General features: G+C 39.1%; 1 protein-coding gene across 3 annotated transcripts in view; it reads left to right on the top strand.

Annotated features, from left to right (window-relative positions):
* The window catches only part of GPM6B (glycoprotein M6B), a 171,666-nt gene extending 151,612 nt beyond the window's left edge, over positions 1–20,054 (top strand). For 2 of the 3 annotated variants that reach the window (XM_074993157.1, XM_074993148.1), the window contains exons 2-7: positions 4,309–4,495; positions 6,946–7,102; positions 11,117–11,288; positions 13,606–13,679; positions 15,339–15,404; positions 18,184–20,054. In XM_074993157.1, the coding sequence (XP_074849258.1) occupies positions 4,309–4,495; positions 6,946–7,102; positions 11,117–11,288; positions 13,606–13,679; positions 15,339–15,404; positions 18,184–18,333 (806 nt within the window). In that variant the 3' untranslated portion in view covers positions 18,334–20,054. Of the gene's footprint in view, positions 1–4,308; positions 4,496–6,945; positions 7,103–11,116; positions 11,289–13,605; positions 13,680–15,338; positions 15,405–16,608 lie in introns of all 3 variants that reach the window. The other variant, XM_074993167.1, reaches the window with a different exon arrangement.
* Positions 20,055–20,475: the final 421 nt, after the last annotated feature.

Raw genomic sequence — 20,475 nt, 5'->3', positions numbered from 1 at the left:
GAATAGCTGGTTCCTGTTCTTTCTCCTCTATTTATTTTTGTCCCTTAGCAAGAAATATCCAGGCTGAGTTGTGTATGTGTGTGTGTTTAATAGCACTCATTCTCTAGAGAATAATCTCAGTCCTTGTTTTAGCCGGCCTCCTTCTGAGAGTGTGTTAAATCTTTAGCCAGGATCACAAGCAGCTCTGGGCAAATCACTGGGCTGTTATTAACTTGCCTCCATGGCAACTTCTGCTCACAAGCCTGAGGACAAAAAATGTTTTTATTCCACTGAGCTGCACAAAAGATTCTAGTGATGTTTTAGACAAAATGGCCATTGAAAGCCAGATGCATTGATGTGTATTTGTAATGCATGGTTTATATTTAAACTGTTTTACACTGCTGATGTGGTGGGGTATGTAGAGTGCTAAACATTGCCTGGTATCGTCTGTGGGCAAAGTAAAGCCAGAGCAGAATTTGTACCAAACATATTTTTAAACATGTTTTTAACAAACTTCCCAAATAGCATTGTTTACGGGATGCACTGCTCCAGCAGCAGAACATGTTAGCAACTAGCTCTGCTTATTTTATATTTATGTACAGATTTGCCACTGCTTGTCCGTTGTGTGGTAACCCACTGCCTTCTGATTCAGAGATATAGCAGAGCACTAGGCAAACTGCAGCTAGAAAGATCAAATTCTCCAGGCCAGCATTTCACCTGCTGCAACCTGACATAGCTCAGTAGGCTGGGTGAAATTCTGTTTAGTGGAAATACTCCAGTGCTAGCCTAGGAAATTTGGTAAGAAAAAAAGATCCTTGATTTTTGTCTGAACTAATAACAACATCTGGTTTAGAAAAGCTTTTCTGGTTTGTATTCTGGCAGTCTTGGGTGTGAAAAATAGACAAAAACCTCACACTGTCAGGTTTCATTGATTTGAATTTAGGGTCTCCAAAAAGTACATTCTTTCAGTGTGTTCAGCAATGCTGCAAACATTCTTTAATTGGATTGTATTAAAATGGTTATTTGTGGGGCTTTGGCAGACTAATGCCTCCAACAGGTGGCGTGTATTCTTCAAAGCTGATATCCTTGGCTGTGTGTACGTTTCCAAAGGATCAAAGAGAGTGTGTCCCAGTTATCCAGTTGTCCTAGAGTTAAAGGCTTGCTGAGGCTCTGCTTTGTCTGTCATCTGGCTTGAAATAGCACAGTAGCTTTATGGACTTGATTCAGTGGTGTCTTGGCCATCGCACATGAAGGTCACCAGAAAAAAGATGCTGCCTTTACTCATCTGGAGTAGGATGCTGTAGGAAGCATGAGTTGTGAACAGTGCAGCCGTACATATAGTTGCCTACTACAGACAAAACTTGCAAGTTTTGGGGAATCAGCTGCTGGGAGTCAGAATGCAAGGGGTTAGGGTTGATGAAGTGGTGTGATCTGCCTGAATGTGTGATCAGAAGATTGCTCCCTTTTCCGGCCAAGTCCAGTGTATTTATTACTGTATGGCAAATCTAGCTGCACAGTCTGGGGTTCCCAGTCTACTGGAATGACCTTGATTTTGGAGTAACATTTAGCCCTGGGTCTATGTGGATGTAAACGTTTTACAAAGTTACTCTTCAGTGCTATTTTCTGTTGACCCACAGAGGCTTTGATGTTGACTCTGAAGGAGGTTGGATATCCTACCCTCCATCATGAAAGAAGATTTTATAAAAGCAACAGGTTAAGAGGAAAGATCAGACTGAGGTAAACAGGATGAAACTCAATAAGGACAAATGCAAAGTACTCCACTTAGAAAGGGACAATCAGTTGCGCACACACACGAAATGGAAAATGACTGTCTATGAAGAAGTACTGCAGACAAGGATCTGGGGATCATAGTGGGTCACAAGCTAAATATGAATCAACAGTGTGATGCTGTTGCAGAAAAAACAAACATCATTCTGGGATATATTAACAGGAGTATTGTGAGCAAGACACAAAATGCAATTCTTCTGCTCTACTCTGCTCTAATTAGGCCTCAGATGGACTTGTGTGTCCAGTTCTGGGTGCCACACTTCAGGAAAGATGTGGACAAATGGGAAAAAGTGCAGAGAAGAGCAACAAAAATTATTAAAAGTCTAGAAAACACGATCTATGAGGCAAGATTGTAAGAACAGGATTTGTTTATCATTGAAAAGAAAAGGCCAAGAGGGATCATAACATCTTTCAAGGAGCTAAAAGTTTGTTACAGTGAGGAGGGAGAAAAATTAGTCTCCTTAACTCCTGATGATAGGACAAGAAATAATGGGCTTAAATTGCAGCAAGGGAGGTTTACAATGGACATTAGGAAAAACTTCCTGTCAGGGTGGTTAAGCCCTGGAATAAATTGCCTAGGGAGGCACTGGAATCCCCACCATTGGAGATCTTTTAAGAGCAGGTTATGCAAACACCTGTCGAGGGTGATCTGTATGGTGCTTGGTCTTGCTGGGAGTGCAGGGGACTGGACTCAGTGATTTCTTGAGGTTCCTTCAAGTTCTTTGAGAGAAGAAATCTGACTAATGCAGAGCCAGAATGATACAATGTGAGAAGCTTTAGTGTCTGGGTTCTCAGACCAGTTAAACATCCCAGAAACCTATTTGAACAATGGATGGGACTTGCAATTATGTGGTGCCTTCTAAACTTGCTTTGTGAATTTGCCACACCACTGGTGATCACCCTGCAAAATATGTCATTCTGATGTTTTCTGTAGCTTTGGACCTGAGTGATAAGGTACATGCTGTGGTTAGGTTATACTTCTTCCCACTGAGCCGCCTTTACCGCTTCCTTTCCTTCGCCCCGCCCCACCAGGCTAAGCAGTACATCAGGCTGTCTGTATTTATTCTGTGGCATTTGAAGCACGAAGAGAGTTCTTTACTGAATGGATTCCAGCTGTGGACTTGACTTTAAAAGCTTCCCCAGCTGCCTTTCATATAATTAAATCTTGTATGCATTTACTAAAGTGGCATTTCATAAGACATCTAAGTAGCAATAGCTGTTTAAGCTTGACAGAGGCCTTTGGAAAGAGATTGCTAAAGCAAAGGGTTATACATTGACAAAATGGTGTGAGGGTTTTCTCTTATTGCATGCACATTATCTCCTAATGCCTCCTGGAAGAGCCTGTTGCAAAACTCATTCATTACTTGGAAGGCCAGGCAGAGCATTAGAAAGAGGCCTGTTTCGTTTAGTAGTCATAAATGTGCTGATCAGAGACCAAGGTTATGTTGTGTGCACCACCCAGTTGTCTCCATAAATTTTAAATAGCATTTTGTACCACATATTCGAAGGAACAGACTGTTTCTGTTACAGTCAACACCAGTAGTTCCATCGAGCAGTATACTAATGGTTTATACTTTGCACAGTTGTATGAAACCTACACTAACAATGAATGCTTAGCCAGCTTAATGCTGTCACTCTGCAGTAATGAATTGGTATAGATTGCCATTAATGTTATAACACACTGGTAGCCCTGTTTGTTTCCCATTCACATTACTCAGTCCGGCAAGCAAATGGATTTTCAGGCAGTGCCGTCCAGAGGAATCTAATGGTTGCAACTGAAATTACTGTATTTTATCATAACGTCTCTGTTGTAGTGGTGGTGTAATGCTAACCTTCATCCAGATGACAAAGTACATGCAGTATTTTCTCTAAATCTGGGGACAAAACTGTGCTCTCTAAATAGTACAGCATAGACCTTGTGGAAAGGAAACATTAATTGCAGTTTATTTGCCAACATTCACTTTTCCTTTTTTCTATTTAAATATGATTTTTTTCCCTTTAAAATTTGATTCTCTAAAGCCAAATATTCCTCTTTTTGCCACTTCTCAGCCCCATTAGCTTTTTATGTAGATGCAACAACTGGATTCTGAAGATCCCAGAGTATAGAACTTCTTCATTCAGTAGAAGTAGAAAATAAATTTTCTATTCCTAACATACTTCCCCACAGCGTGTGTTTGGTTCCTTGGCTAGCTTAATGGGCATGGCAGTAGTATGAGGGATGCTGCATAGTGTTAGTATGAACTGTTTTTAAATGCAATGTATTATATGGGAGCTGAACTGACTCATCAATGACATCTTGATTGGGCAAAGATGTAAGGTTTCAACTTATTTCCACTTCTGTGTGTTGAATTCATGCAGGCAACACTGAAGTGCATTGCGCTAGAACAGGAATAGTCATCTTGTTGCATCATCTGTTAGCGTTCCATCACTGCCATTTATATTTAATTATGAGCTAACCCCACTGGTTGTACTAACTGAAAAGTGAACATTCTTCTCATAATTTGCCACTGTGTTTAACAATGTTTCATTTTTTCTGCTTAGGTTGCTTTGAATGTTGCATTAAGTGCCTGGGAGGAGTTCCATATGCTTCACTTGTGGCAACCATTCTCTGCTTTTCCGGGGTAGCATTGTTTTGTGGCTGTGGTCATGTGGCTCTCACTGGAACCGTATCTATCCTTGAACAACACTTCTCCACAAACACCAGTGATCATGCTTTGCTGAGTGAAGTGTAAGTATGTCTCTCTTCCATTACTTTGTGAGGAAATGCCAGCAAAACACCCCATAATACAAAACTCCACTGCAATTGGAGCTGCATCCAAACTCCAATGCCGAACTTAGAGGCTCAGGCTCTTTTTCTCTAAATAATATACACACAGCACAAAATATCTAGTGTTATTACTTCTGTGCACAAAGATTCACCATACCCTTTCGGCCTGGTTGATGACTTGTGGTAGGAAAAATGGGTGTAAATGCTAATGAGAACACAGTTTGTTATCTTTGTAACAGCTGGATCTGAATCAAATGCAAAATGGCAGATGTTTCCAGCCAATGTGAGGGCCCTAGAATGTGAAGGAGCAGAATATAGAAAACTAGATCGTAGCTTGTCCAGAGCTATGCACATCATCTCCAGTAATTGATCATAGGGAAGGCAGACCATGTGCAAACGGTGACACACTCCTCTCAGCCTCATTCTGCATGTGCTACAGATCTGTACCAGAGTGCATGACTGAGCCCTGCAGAACTTCAGCTACTGAGCTGTGACCCCAGGTTCACGATCAATAGGACAGGGGCAGGGTGTGAGGTGGGCACTACTGTGGTGGAGGCACCCAACAGCTCTGGTGTGAAGCTCGGGAATCCTCCTTGCAGTGCGATCATGTTCTGTATTTCCTCGACTAGCAAATGCACTGCATGCTCGTCTGGTGGAAATGGGCAGGAAGAGCCCTTTTAATGTTGTTTAGCCATTGCTTCTGGCCCACATGCGGGTGTTGGTGTAGGGGGATTCAGGTGTGGTGTGGAAGATCCTGGGCGCTTTTACTTCAAAGCGCATGAACACTCAGAATTTCTGTCATCTTCCCTCTCTTCTTGACCGCTCTTGCCATAGTTTTATGAACTACTGCTGGATCCAGTTTATTGCAAAATAAAGCTTTTCTCATTTAATCTTGTTCACCAGACCCCTGATTGGTGACAGTCACCTTAGGTCGAGAAAACACAAAAGCAGTCCTGTAGCACTTTAAAGACGATCAAAATAATTTATTAGGTGATGAGCTTTTGTTGGGGCAGATCTGAAGAAGTGGGTCTGCCCCACAAAAGCTCATCACCTAATAAATTATTTTGTTAGTCTTTAACGTGCTACATGACTGCTGTTTTTTGTTCTGCTAGAATACATACTAACACGACTTACCTCTCTTAATATTCAGCATACTTAGACTGAGAGTTTAACAGCGTCTAAAAACCCTTTTTGCAAGGTCCTAGTAGATTATCCATGCTATACACATGCATAGAGCCCTGTGCATTTGTATCCACCCCTGAGCCACAATCCACAGACATGATGTGCGATAGCACAGATTTGCAAGGCTCTACAAATGCAGTAGAGCCACAGCTTGCGTAGAAGTGGCATGGATCTTCACTGGCTAAGCTTCAGCAACAGTGTGTGAGACAAGGCCTAATGTGCAAAGTCATAGGGTTTATTTAACTGAGCTAAAATAGCAGAAATCCAAACAATTCAAATATAGCCTATTGCAGGCTGACAGGGACCAAGCTTTGCAAGAATTCTCGCCAGCAGTACATGCGAGAGAACTGTTGTGATCAACTGTTTATCATTAATCCTGGTTACCGTGGCATCGTTCCGTGGAAATAAGCAATTGGTACATGAATTACTATGGACACTGGCTAAGTGAAAGCCTAATAAGAATTGCAATGGGTTAATGGAAATTGACAAATCTAGTTGACTGGGTATGTCTAGTAGGTTAGCACTCTTAGATTGTATTTTTAACATACATGGTTGTGGAATTATGGACTCCTGGACTGAAGCATTTGTTAAAATGGACAGTGCACTAATGCACATATTGTCAGGAAAATTATCACGTTTATGTGCACTATAAAATATGTAAGCAAATGCATTGAGGAGTGTAAGAGGGGTGTGAATTTAGGAGCTGATGATGCTGTCTCCTTATGGGCAACATGGCCTTTCAGAGCGAGCACAGAGCTTGGCAGCTATGGCAGCTAGAACATCTGAATTCTCCTCTAGCCTTTGCCACTTCAGCATTTTGCTCCTATATATTAATCATAGCATCAACGTTTAGTTACAGGTCACAACACCCTATGAAGTACGGAAATACTTCTATTTTGCAGGCTTAAAGATTGTAACTATCCTAATGTCATATAGCCAGTCAATGTAAGAACCATGATCAAACCCCAAATCTCTTTACTTCCGGGCAGGTTCTAGACCATTGTCCCTCTAGTGCACATCAGTTTCCCATGTCAGTTTCTACATCTGTAAAACGAGGATCATAAGACTGGGACATACGCCCCAACTCTCTTCTTTAGACAGCTCCACAATATTTGAATGGCATTCTGACAAAACACATTTGCTTATACTTAATAATAGTCAGGTAAGACCTGCTTGTGTTAATGTGACTGCAAGTCTAACTATAACTTTTATTTTGTCTTCCATTTTAGAATACAGCTAATGCAATACGTAATCTATGGCATTGCATCATTTTTTTTCTTATATGGAATAATCCTCTTGGCAGAAGGCTTTTATACCACAAGTGCTGTGAAGGAGCTGCATGGTGAGTTCAAAACAACAGCCTGTGGCCGATGCATCAGTGGAATGGTGAGTACAGTATTGTAGTGGTCACCGTATTAGCTACAATCAGCTGCCTTTAATATTTTCTTCACACTGGTTATGATCTTTGATCTGGCTTAGTTTGACTGATGCTTTTGGACCACAATGCTTTTGCCCAGTTAAACTTGTCATACCCCGCAAAGATAGATGTATTCAGAATTGTGGGTTTAAGGTTAGAGGACTGTAGCATTGAAGACTATTATAGGTGGGAAGACAAGACTCTTAGGCTACAGTTACACCACAGCGATCTATTGACGGAAGTCACCGTCGGGAGAGATGTCCCAACAAAACTTCTGTTGACAGAGTGCGGCCACATACAAATGCCAATCGAAAGAGCGCTCTGCTCTGCTGACAGAGCGGCTGGACTACCCCGCTGCTCTCTTGACAAAACAGGCACCAGGAAGCACAGCAGACAGGGCTACCCATTGTTCTGGATGGCCTGTGTGTTGAGAGAAGGCCTCCCCAGAGCATACATGCGGCTTTTGTGTTAACAGAATCAGTCAACAACAGTGTTATGCTTCACTATTGACAAAATGCATTTTGTGTGTGGATGTTCCACCAGTTTTTGTTGACAAAACTGGAGTTTTGTCAGCAAAACTCACTAATGCAACCATAGACCTGGAGTTTATGAATGGTTATTTTCAAAAATAGAAAAACTTTAAATTTCTGTAGCACACTTAACCTTGCCCAAAGTCCTTGAAACATCAATGAAGGAAATTTTACAACCCCCCTGGAAGCCAGCCAATATTCCTGTCCCATTTTTACCAAACGGGAAACCAAGGCATAGAGAGCCAAAAAAAAAAAAAAAAAACCTGAGTCAAGATTGCACAAGGAGTCTTCGGTACAGATGAAACAATAAAAAACTTTAAAATATGCAGTTTTTTCCCCATCAGTACACTTAAAAAATAAACTAAAACTTCACACTCTTTCCCACAAGTCCCCTCATGGTTTTATTGCTTTAGGAACAGAAACACAGCAATGTTTTTGAGTCAGGATTTCAAAGTTGCCTCTGAAAACTGAACTCAAAGCTGATAGTTATGAAGAAAGCAAAGTAACATGGTTGGGATTGCCCAGGAGGAAATGTGGGTGAAAAGTGCAGAGGCTTTTGATGTGTTCATATTGCATTTTAATAATATAAAACATACAGCCTGTAAATGGAGCTTTATTTCAGCCAGGGAATATACCAAAGGAATATTTGTATTGAACAAAAAGAGCAAATTTTCAAATACATTATTTAAATACACTTTTCAAAGAGCTAATAAAAATTACTCAATTTGCTTAATTTAATCATTTTTGAAGCCAGGCAGCTTTACTGTCAATATTTATTTTATTTTCTGGAAAGTGTAACATTTAAAATATGGCAATTGGATTATATCTAAAACTGTATTTTCAAAAGGTCAAAAATGTGAAAATGCATATACTTTTACAATGTTCAAGGTAGTTAACTGTAGTCAGAAAAGTAACTATTCATATCCTTATGCATTTGCCTTTGTGCTCAAATGAGATACAAAAGTGTGTAGTTTTCCCTGACCTTGAAAAAATCTGACCACTCTTTTACAGTAGTATTAGAATAGAAATTGCGACAAATGTACTACATGAATCATCAATAACGTGGGAATTTTAAAAGTAACAAAAAGCAATGAGACACATTAACGATTAAAATTACGGTACTAACTGAAAATAGAGACATGTCTGTGTAATATTAAGCAATCGCAATTTGTAACTTTTGCCAGTGCAGCCAGATCCCTTTTCCCATGCTGCTGGCTCAGTTCTAGCAGATATAGATCTCCAAGCTTCCAGAATGATTTATGGATGCCAGTGCTGTCAATAGGAGCCATGTCAATTAATCTGTAGAGCTGCATTTTTCCTGGATATTGTAGGAGTAAAGGATTTCATGTAAAATTCCCTTCCATTTTCATGTAAAATGCCCCACCATCCCCCTCCTTCCCAAAATCATTATTGTTCTTACTGAAGTCAATGGGAATACTTCGGAAGTAGGATACTGTTTCGTATGAATAAAGAGTCTGACCCCATAGAAACAAGCATCCATGTCGTGTAGGCCTACTACCCGCCTTCTCTGATTTCTCTGCGTCTCCAAAGCATTCAGAATCCAATTTTCATGAATGTAAAAAGTGTGGTCCTGTTAGCTTCCTCAGATGCCGAAATGTCTTTTTGCTGCTTGTATTTCCCCAAACTCAGTTTTCTTCCCCAAAGAGGTTGATTCCTGGGGTTTCTTTTTAGGGATGCTGGCTCTAAGTCCAGGGATGTTTGCTCTAAGGTGTCTTCCCATGCTTCTGTTTGTTTCACATTGCTGTTGGCCTGTTTTTCCTTTTGACTTTCAGAGGGGTTGCCATTATATGGGCTTTACAATGCTTAATCTACAGATGAACCTGTGCAGATATTTGAAAATGCATTCTTTTGTCTGGCAAAAACCAATGTTTCACCTCTGCTAGGGACATCTTAATACAAATTAGGACATTTTCATCACCTAGACAAAACTTTTACACTGTAATCAGTCCATACATTTGAATGAATGAAGTTGGAGCGTCCAGACTAGTGCCTTCTAAACATATTATTTGTAAGTATCCTACAATTGCACAGAGGTCTAAGTCAGGATTGCGGCTTCATTGAACTAGGCGCTAAATATATGCAAAATTGGAAAAAAAAAAAAACACGCCAAAAAAAATCCAATCCCGCTTCCCCCAGCCCTACCACAAAACTGTTCCTGCCCTATGGTGTTTACCACTTACATTGTCAAAGCTGGAGAAAGGAAGGATTTTTTCCTTCTCCTATACATGAGGTTCTGAGGCACAGAGATCACGATATGCCTGGAATCACAGGAAGTCTCCAGTAGAGCACCATTGAATCAGATCACCTAGGCCTTTCTAATGGTGCTGTCTACATGGTCTCTCAAACAAAATTTAGGCTTTGTCAATACTAGGCAGGTAAGTTGATTGCAGATACACAATTCTAGCTACAGCAATTGCATAGCTAGAACTCACTTGTCTGCAATCAACTTGCCTGGCCGTCCTCAGTAAGGAAGGTTGATGGGAGAGTTTCTCCCATCGATCTCCCTTATTCCTAGCAATAGCAAAGAATATAGGGGTCACCTGCTGACCCTTTGTGCGCCTCCCATAGGAATGTGAAATCAAACCCTGGAATATTGACCCTGAGTGGATTGATCTTCTGGGTAATACAGATGTAGCCTAAGTCTGGCAAATAACTCAGAACATAAAATGCAGGGTCTTTTCCAAAGCCAAAATCAAGTGCAGTATCTGTTTAATATTACAGACATCCTCTTCAAGGAGGTTATACCCTGCAAAAAAGAGGGATTATAGATTTGGCTCTTTCATTTCATGTCTATGATATTTTGCTGTTCATTTGCATCATTTTTAACAACCGCTTTTAGCTGATATACACTTCCTAGTTTGTTAGGGGTGTTTGTCATTTTAGGAACCCAGATTAATTTTTCTGGAAACAAAAATGGATTGCCATAAATTTATGTTGAAAATTGACCCCATGAAATCTCCAGACAGATGTGCATGGCTTGATCTCCCTGCATAACATACAGCCAGCAAGAATTAGAGAATTTTGTATATACGGTATATAATTTTTTAAAATGTTAAAATTTGATTTGTTGGCATTTACTGATTCAGTTTAGAATTCTAACAGTGATTAATAAACTGTTCTTTCAGAAGACTAAACTGGTTACTCAAGCACACATATTAAAGTCCTACATTTTCACTATCACCCTCAAACCAAGTATTTCTTTACAGAAAACAGCAAGCAAGAAGTAAGAAATGCTGGTCTGATCATTTTTCTACTGTCCTAAAGATCCTATTACAAGGAAAAAAAATATATGGCAACTGGCTTTTAATGTTAAACTGTCTGAAAATGACTTGTAGGAGCTTATTTAAATTATAGACATACTTCTCCACCAAAAAGCATATTCTTTATGTTCCTCTCAGAGAATTAAATTTGAAATGTGTTTTCTCTGCCTAGTTTGTTTTCCTCACATATGCGCTTGGAGTGGCCTGGCTTGGAGTTTTTGGCTTCTCTGCTGTGCCTGTCTTTATGTTCTATAACATATGGTCAACTTGTGAAGTCATCAAATCACTCCAGACAAATATGACAGCTTCAGGGGACCAGATCTGTGTGGATGTCAGGCAATACGGTACTTATTTTAATCCTGATTAAGTTCTTTATCCTCTTTCCTTGTCCTGTATTCAGTAGGTTTGTCTGTCCTATCAAATGAACTGAAAAGCAGAGTATGGTATCCCTGGAAATTCCATTACATTTCCAATTCATGCAGTGAATAGGCAAGTCACTTATCTAAAGTGATTTTGTAGCTGTTCCCCATATTATCAGTCTTAAATATAAAACAAGCTGCAAAATAAAATGCTTAGGAACAAAGTGGACAACAAATTGATAATTTTGAAAATATCAATTTTAAAAAATTTTTCTTTTAAAGACATTTTTCAGATTTGCAATCGATACGTTATTTTAATGCCTCAACTTATGATAATCTATTAAAATTTTAATGCTGCAAGAAAGAGATCTTCAGATTAATTATTTGCGGGACAGGTGCTGCTTTTTAACTAAATACAGAATCTGGCAGAATATATCAAACTATCAAAGTCTACCCAAGCTTTATAAATGTCACATTGATATAGGACATTAAGCAAGCATCTGTGTTATTTTCAGCCCATACTTTGGGGTGGCTGTAAGCTGTAAATTTGTTGTTGTGCAGAAAATCTTTTACCTTAATTATAGCAGGTTCAGAGGATATTTTCTTCATTTGGTCTAGTTCATTCAAAGTTGGCAAACTGACTGGGCATTGAAAAGCTGGTCAACTTGCTTTCCTCTTCCAATCTATGAAGAAAAACAAACTGACAGAAGATGAAAGCTACACTTTCAAAATTCCACTAGGCACCTCTGATTGAAAACATTGGGAACTAGGTGCCTGGAAGGATTTTCAAGAGCCCCCAGGCAGTTTAAGCATCTCTCATTTATTACCATGAGTGAGGTGCTTTATGCAACTGTCAAAAGCACCATGGCAGTTCAGTTGCCTATCTGCATCTTTAGGTACCTAAATATTTTGCCTGTGTGGACCAGAAGCAGCCTGTTGTTTCAATAACTAAAATGAAGATAACCTTTATTTAAAAGTCAGTTTTAAATCTGAAACTTGTTTTGATAAATTTTGTTTCTGATATGTATCCAATAGTTTAATTTTATTCAACTAGTAAGTAAATTTTTTGTGCATTTAATTGAATTATAATTTCCATCCAAATGCAGCTTGACTAAAATCCAAAGGAAAACCAAATAATTTATTGATAAATGTATCCTTTACCATCTCCATCCAAATGCAAATTGGCAAAAATGGAGTACAGTTTTCCCTATGGTAAATGTGGAAGACTCCAAAAATGCACCTCAGAATTGAACAATCACATTCAGTATGCACATCTTTGACTAAGCAATCATTAGTATCTCACTACAGTATTTACCGGGGTTGGTGCTGTGCATTTTGGAATTGCAAAGCAAAACAAAGTGATTATGCAGTAAATCCTCTGAAAGTCTGTCTGCAGCTGTACCAATTTAAGATAAATTTGTTTTCAGACAGTCTGCCCTTCCCACAACCACTAATTCCAACCAGCAGAGTTTGATCTGTTTTAACAGTGGTGAAAACTCTTTTTTTAAATTGTATTGTGGAGACAGACATTAACACAATTTAAAGTGGTAAGCAGCAGTTTAAAACTAACATGGCGAGGCTTACAGAATGAATGAAGAAACTTGCTTGCAGTATATATTTTAAGTGGATGTAAAAAGAATGATACTTGCCTGTATTTAAGATTTATATATTTTACGGGCATAAAAGTTTACTGTTTAGTATATTGCAGATCTCACTTATTTTAAAAATTAATCATGTCGGTAAATAAATAGTCATAATGTGCATTATGAGAGTGAAAGGGGTCTGGGAGTATTGGATTTATATGTTCCAGGTTTCACCTAAAATGAAAAAACACTGCTACCATGCTGGCACTAAAATGTTTTCTACCTGTCGGAAATAAAACAAGAAATAAAAGTGGTGTTTTGTCATAGGAAGGACGTCAGTGTTGAAAACAGTTCTTAAAGGTGCCGAGTACCTTTTCAGATGCAAATTGCCTCCCCCAAAACCAACTGAGTTGGGCATACTCACATATGATAGGCCAACAGCAAGTAAAATCGCCATTTGGCTGCCATATGGGAAACCTACATCTGAGAACATTTGGCAAGCAGCCGCTAGTCTTGGTGTACAGAGAATGCACAGTCTGAGTGATTTCTTTGTAGTGTCTCCTGCCAACTCAAAGCTGTGCTGGTCAATGTGTGGGTGCATCGTAAGGGAACACAACTGGCATGTGGGTGGGGAGGAATAAGATTTGAGAGTAATGGAAGGGTATGCGTTGGCTGTTTAGAACTAACTATACATTTTGCTACTGGTGTTGCCATTTCAGGTATCATCCCATGGAATGCTGTACCTGGCAAGGCTTGCGGTCCAATTTTAGAGAACATCTGCAACACAAATGAGGTACAGCAACCACCCGCAGGGCTGATACAGAAGCTAAAGAAAGTAATGTTAGAAGATAAAAAGCCTTTTTCAGAAGCCTCTACTAATCTGCCAAAACCACCATCTATGCAACAATGGCAAATATCAGCATGGTTAACATCCTTTCTTTCTTCCATCCCTGTGTAGGAAGATGAAGGCTTAAGCCCATACACCACAGGCCTGGCCTGAGGCCTAGCTAACTATGGACAAAACAGGGCTAGCAAAGCTAAGCTGTGAACAAAAGGCAGGTCCCTGATAACAGAACTTGGCACAAAAAGGGGTGAGAGTATGAAACGCTAATTGGTAAGCGGCCCAGGTGCAGAACAATAATTGGTATTAGTCGTAAGGTGAAATCACAAGGTACCACCCGCTCATTAAATAAGAGCTTGGTACCAACTCTTCACAGATAGACTCAAGTTCAGGAAAGAGTCTAAAACAGTGGTTCCCAACCTTCTCCAGTTGGGGACCCATTTTGACAATTCAGGAAGACTTGGTGACCCAAGGCAATTCAAAAATGGGGGGACACTGGGAGCAGTGCCATAATTAGCTTATTTTGTGCCTGAGGCAAGAATATAAAATTGCGCCCCTCATGTTTGTTTATTCGTAGTAGTTATTTCATAAAAGAAGGGAAAATACATTAATAACACTAAGTTTATTATAGTTGATCTGAGTTGTGGCAGGGAAAAGACCCTCATCCCCATACTGCTCCCGCAGCTTAAACCCCACTGTGAGGGGGTCACACTCAGAGCCTGGGGGATGATAAACAAAAAATGAAAACAGAAGGGGGGCAAAATGGACGAAGAGAGGAGGAGGAGCGAAAATTACTAATTGCAGGTATCTATTAAATGGTTTACCTGGGATGGCAATGGATATCAAAGGTGGAAAAGCTGTCTTTGTAATGCATAATTGCTTCTCTACAAATAGAGCTGCTGGATGTGGCAGCATTAAGGAACTGCAAATGGCTTCTTTAAGAGCCACATGCTGCTCCGACTTGCTGGTGACCCTTAACAAATCTAATCGCAACCCATAGGTTGGGAATCCCTGGTCTAAAATTAAAGCATGATGGACAAGAGATGATCTAATCAAACCACGAGGTACAGGGTGGTAGGTGACAACCTGATACGTCAGCAGTGAGCTGTGATTTGTTTGTACCTGGATATAAAGTGGTGTCTTGGGGGTGACAGTCTTTTTGTATGACCTAGGGAGCACTGGAAATTTCCTCCTTGGAGTCATGCCATTATGGCAAGTACATAAGTGTAGTGGGGTCAGTAGAATTTAATAACAACTGTTACTGTACTCTGCTTAATAAACCTGGCCAGGCACCTTCACTCTTTATCTAGTCTGTATTTTGGGTCTTTGATGACAACCAGAAGGCTGCTTTCATACATTGACAGAGCCAGAGATCTGTAAGGATACCATGGCAGTAGAGCCTCCTAACTGCACCCTGTTCACTACTAATATTAAGTTTTCTGGGCTACCTGCTGTGTAAATAACAAGTAATACAAATGGAAAATGTCTTAGAGCAATAGAAGAAAAAGGAATTTAAAAAAACTGGCCGTATTAGAGTTCTCCAATGAAATGGCAAAACAGATTCAGTTATTTTCGTCTAACCATTAAAATGTTTGTTCTAATCTTTTCTAGTTCTACATGTCCTATCACCTGTTCATTGTGGCCTGTGCTGGAGCTGGTGCCACTGTCATAGCACTGGTGGGTAACATCTTCTGTATTTCTAATGAAACTTAATGCTCCTTTCAGCTTTTAACATTAGACACCTTGAAAACAGATACCCGTTGCACTTAGCTTGTAGAATAGTCGCCATTATTTAGCTGCATTGCACTTCAGTGTAGCTTGCTCAGAGTAGAACATCCATCATAAAGGCAAGCAAACTTTGATGGGATAACACTTTGTATAGACCTTTACTTATCACAGCTCTTAGTACCATTTGATAAATTACTCTGGCTGTGTCTAGACTAGCCCTGAACGTGGAAGGGGGCATGGTAATTAGGGTGTTGGGCATTTACTAATGAAGTGCTGCCGTGCATACGCAGCACTTCTTCAGTCAAAACTCCCCTGTGGCAGCTTCGAAGTGCTGGCTTGCATGTAGCTGCGGGTCAGCCGTGGGTCCTTTGAAGTGCCTGCGCTACAGCAAAGTCCCTTTACTCCTCTAAATATCACACTTCAAAGTTGCCACGGAGACTTTGATTACTCAGCAAGTACTGCAGTGCATCTGCAGAACTTCATTAAACTCCCGATACCCTAATGACCATGCTCCCTTCAATGTTGAGGACTAGTCCAGACCCAGCTTCTGTGCAATTTCAGATTGACTTCTGTTTGGGATAAGGCCCAATTCTGGCAATTTTAAAGTGAGAAAAATCCCACGCTGTAATCATAAGTTTTGGTTTTTTAGTTTTTTGTAAGTTCCGCTTTTACAGCTTTGGAAATAACCACATTTCTTATCCACGAGCTGGGGTTTTTAAGTTAGCCATTTCTCTCCCTACTCCTCTTTCATTTCACAGTGAAGAATAGTATGTAAACCTGTTATCTGAAAACTTGGTCAGGTTACTTTGGTACTGGGCCTGAAAAAAACTATGTAAGCAGCAAGTGGAAATGTAGGTATTGACAACATGGTATGCCCTTTTTTTTTTTTTTTTTGCTTACAGCAGGGGACTATAGGCGCTATCAATGTTTGACTTTGTGTTAGCCAAATTCCTGGGTAGTATTTCACCATTCTTACACTATAGCAGCCCCAGGCCAGATTGTAGATTTTATCTAAAGTAGAAAAACATTTGCTCAAATCTTCATCTGAGACAGAGTTACATCTGTCATAGAACTGATCGAAAAACTGCCCAAGGGGGCTTGAGCAGTCAGCTTATTGTATCTTACTCTCCTGTATTTTGTTCTTTTTCACCAGCTGATCTACATGATGGCTACCACATATAACTATGCTGTTTTGAAGTTTAAGAGTCGGGAAGATTGCTGCACTAAATTCTAAATTGCATAAGCCCAGTAAAGAACTGCATGCGTAGCCTTGAAATACCACTGACAACCTAGACTAAGAGTCTAGCTTTTCAGTTTGTTACAGTAATTTGTAAATAGCTTCAGTAAACATCATCTAGCATTATCAGATTAATAAAATGACTTACTGTATATGAACTGTGATGTGGATGAGATCTGGCTATTTTCTGAACCGTGAGAGGATTCAGTTACTCTAGATTTTGCAAATTGTCTTCTGAAGACAGAAGTTACTAAATGAACGACATCCTAACAGTTATCTCTAAAACAAATTTGTAAGTGCCAGTGATTAGTTATTCTCTTCTGTAAACTAATTTCAATAGTAAGAATGCAGCCAGAATAAGGGACCAGTTTGAAGAGAATTAGTGCCAGTACTAGCAGTTTTACTGGCAATTACCACGTATTTAAGAAAAAACCCCGCATACCTTGGCCAGTATTGCAAATGTATGGATAACAAAGTACAGCTTATTAGTGAGGCTTTAGGAAACTCCTAGAAGAATTGAAGCTTCATTACTAAATTTTCAAATAATTGCCAAATCATGCTTTCTCTGGGAAAAAAAAAAATCTATAGTGCTGCGTAAAACAATCATTTTCCTTTTTTGGACCCCAGACTGATTGTAAGAAACAGCATTTAGGTAATTTCTGTTCTGGTACTGTTTATGAAATAGTAACTGAGTTCTCAGTAGTCAGATCTCAAAATACAACCGTATGGAAAGCGAAACTGTGCATGGACCTACACTGTTGAAAAGGCACAAAAGAATCAAGGTGTTTCCTGATAGATTTTTCTTGCATGAAATTTGGTGAAAAGAAGAAGAAGAGATTTTCACTGTGCAAACAATTTCTATATAAGCTTCAACTTTACCTGAAGATAGAAAATGGAGTTAAAAAGTTTTATAAAATGCTACCACCAAGATTTGTTAATTCAGAGACTGCATGCTTTTGCTTATTGTTTTGGACTCACATTTCCTTATTTAATTTCCCCATTTAACAATGTAGCTTATTATTTACCTAGTAAACAGCATTTACAATGTTAGGCTTTTTTTTGGCAGGGGGTAAGAGGGTGAAATGGGATGGGACGAAAATCTCACCAGAATCTCTGTACTTGCAGGTGCTTAGAGAAAACCACCACAAACTTAAGTGTCAGTTATGTACTCTAGACAGAGTATATATTTGCCCAATGCAAAAACCTGCTTATATTTTTGCTTCCCTTTTTCCTGTGTTGCTTTTAACTGATCAGTAAAACTCTGTAGCTCATTTTACTACTGCTGCATACTAACACACTCCAGCTAGTTTAACAAGCAACCTAGAAATTAAGCATGCAAAATTCTAGAAGTCCGTGCCAGTTTAATAGCACTGCTTATTAATGTAGAATAACTTTTCTTGTTTTGTTTAAAGACCATCTGTTAATCTGACTAGCAGCTCGCTTTGCCTCTTGACATGCTCACTAGCCATCATGCTCACCCTTCTCTTCCAGATCCACTTCCTCATGATACTGTCTTCTAACTGGGCCTACTTAAAGGATGCAAGCAAAATGCAAGCTTACCAAGATATCAAAGCTAAAGAAGAGCAGGAACTTCAAGATATTCAATCTCGGTCAAAAGAGCAACTCAATTCTTACACATAAAAGTTTGCCAGAGTAATTCAACAGAAGAATTTTGTAGCTCTGACAAATCATCAAACAGCTGCTCTGCAGTACAGATGTGTGTCTACCACTCTAATATAGAAGTGTAAAAACTTCACATTCAAGCTCCTGGGACATGTACAAAGGGAAACCTTCCAGTGGGTAACTGTCCTTTCTTTAGTACAGATTTAAGATGTTTCAGTTCAACCATTTTAAAAGGCAGCACTTTGTAACAAGTGACCACTCAAATCATCCTTCTCAGATTCTTGCTATTAATTCTTATAGCGTTGTGCTCCGCCACAGATTTGTAGAAGGTGACCCAAAACAGCAAGTAGAAGGACATTTTTGGCCAGAAATAATTGCACAGGTATAAGATATACGTTCTCAGTTTTTTTCTATACCAAATGGCTAGCTCATCAGATTTCTCATAGATGAGTTTATTCACAATACAATCTCAGCACCTAAAGCCAGCTGATTCATGGAAGGGCAGTATCTAAAACCACTTTTTAATGGGCTGAAGGACAACAGTCTGGTTTTGGAGCCACAGTTTTTCCATGTTATAGTGAGCCACTCTCATTCTATAGCATTTATTCTCTGTGTAAACTGGATGCTGATTAATTGCCCAAGCTGCTCCAAATTTTAAGTATTTTTATTACTGTGTTGATGGAATGTAGATTCTTGTCAGGATAATGATCCCCTTCTATGAAAATAAATGTCAGCTTTGCCTTAATATTTATTTTCTATAAATGCCTTAGCATTTATATAGGAGACCATTATCAGTATTAAGCAAAAAGTGTTACCTTATTAAAATGAAACTGATTTAACTATTCTGAATGAGCAGACTAGTGAATTTGCAGAGTTTTACATAAGCTATAAAAATTACAGCCATAAAGCAGACCACTGGTCAGCCACCTTTCTCTTCTTTGGTGCTTAAGTTTCTAGCCTGTGCTCCTTCATTTTCTCTTTATAAGCTCATAAAGCAAGTGTGGTGTTTAGTGAAAAATCTGGTGCCGTGCTAAAGTCATTTCCCACAGTGGTCTGCCTTCATTTTGTTTTTTTCAGAAACATTCAGTGATATCTTGAGTATTAGTGATGGTATATTTGGTGTTTGTTATTTACAAAATATTATATAAATATGGGGCGGGAAATCAAGTATCAGTAATTTGAAAAAATTTATAGTAAAGTCAAGTTATATTCCCATGTTAAGTTAACGTGTGGTTTGATTAGTTTTGACTGTTGGCTGAATATTAAAATAAAGGAAGCACAACTTTCTTAGCTGAGTCCATACTAAGAAGTCGACAGACATTTTTTCGAGTATCTTATGGCTGAATTTTTTGGTTAAATGCATAAAATTCTAATATGACAGTTTTAAAAATGAGGCACAGTATATGTAGAGCAGATGACATTGTAGCCTAGTGTTTGTTTTACCTGTTGCATGAAGGAGAAACATTTCTACAGCAACGCAGGTTATGTTCTAGCCCATTGTTTGCATAAGGATAATAGAGACAGTGTCTTGAAGCCTAATTCTTTTCTAGTTCGATGTAGCTGTTACTGGGAGTTTTCTGAAGTTTTGTTTCAGTAGTCTAATATTTTTATGTAAAAAGCATTAAATTTTGCTATGTATAAATTTTTGTAACCTAACAGTGAATCAATATTTTCTATCAGTGCCAAGGGCTTCCTGTAGCTATATCCAAGTGTTACAATAAATATTTGTAGATAATAGACACCACTTGTTTAGATTTATTTCAAGACTCTCTTTTTAGACAAATTTATGGCTGCAGAAACAATGAGAGCTACTTTATTTGGACAAATACTACATCTTACTTTTGAATTTGTCTTTGACAATTCTTCACAATTTACTGGTTATCATTATGATGGGGAGAAATGCTGCCATGATTCCCCTTCAAGGTGGCATGCTATAGCACAATGGAAACATCCAAAGCCAACAACAGTCCTTTTCATAATCTCTTAAAATCAAACTATGACTTTGGGGGTTAATATGGAGAGCAGAGGACTATGTGTATGATGTAATTAAGTCTTGACAGTTGTTTCTTAGGAGTTCTACAAAATTGGAAATAGCCATAACTCGCAATGCTCAGTTGCTTTGCCAAATCACGTTGAACAAACAAACTGCAGGGCTCTGCT

This window comes from Carettochelys insculpta, chromosome 1 (assembly GCF_033958435.1).
Source record: "Carettochelys insculpta isolate YL-2023 chromosome 1, ASM3395843v1, whole genome shotgun sequence".
Taxonomy (NCBI): domain Eukaryota; kingdom Metazoa; phylum Chordata; order Testudines; family Carettochelyidae; genus Carettochelys; species Carettochelys insculpta.
This window is presented reverse-complemented; position numbering and strand designations above follow the sequence as displayed.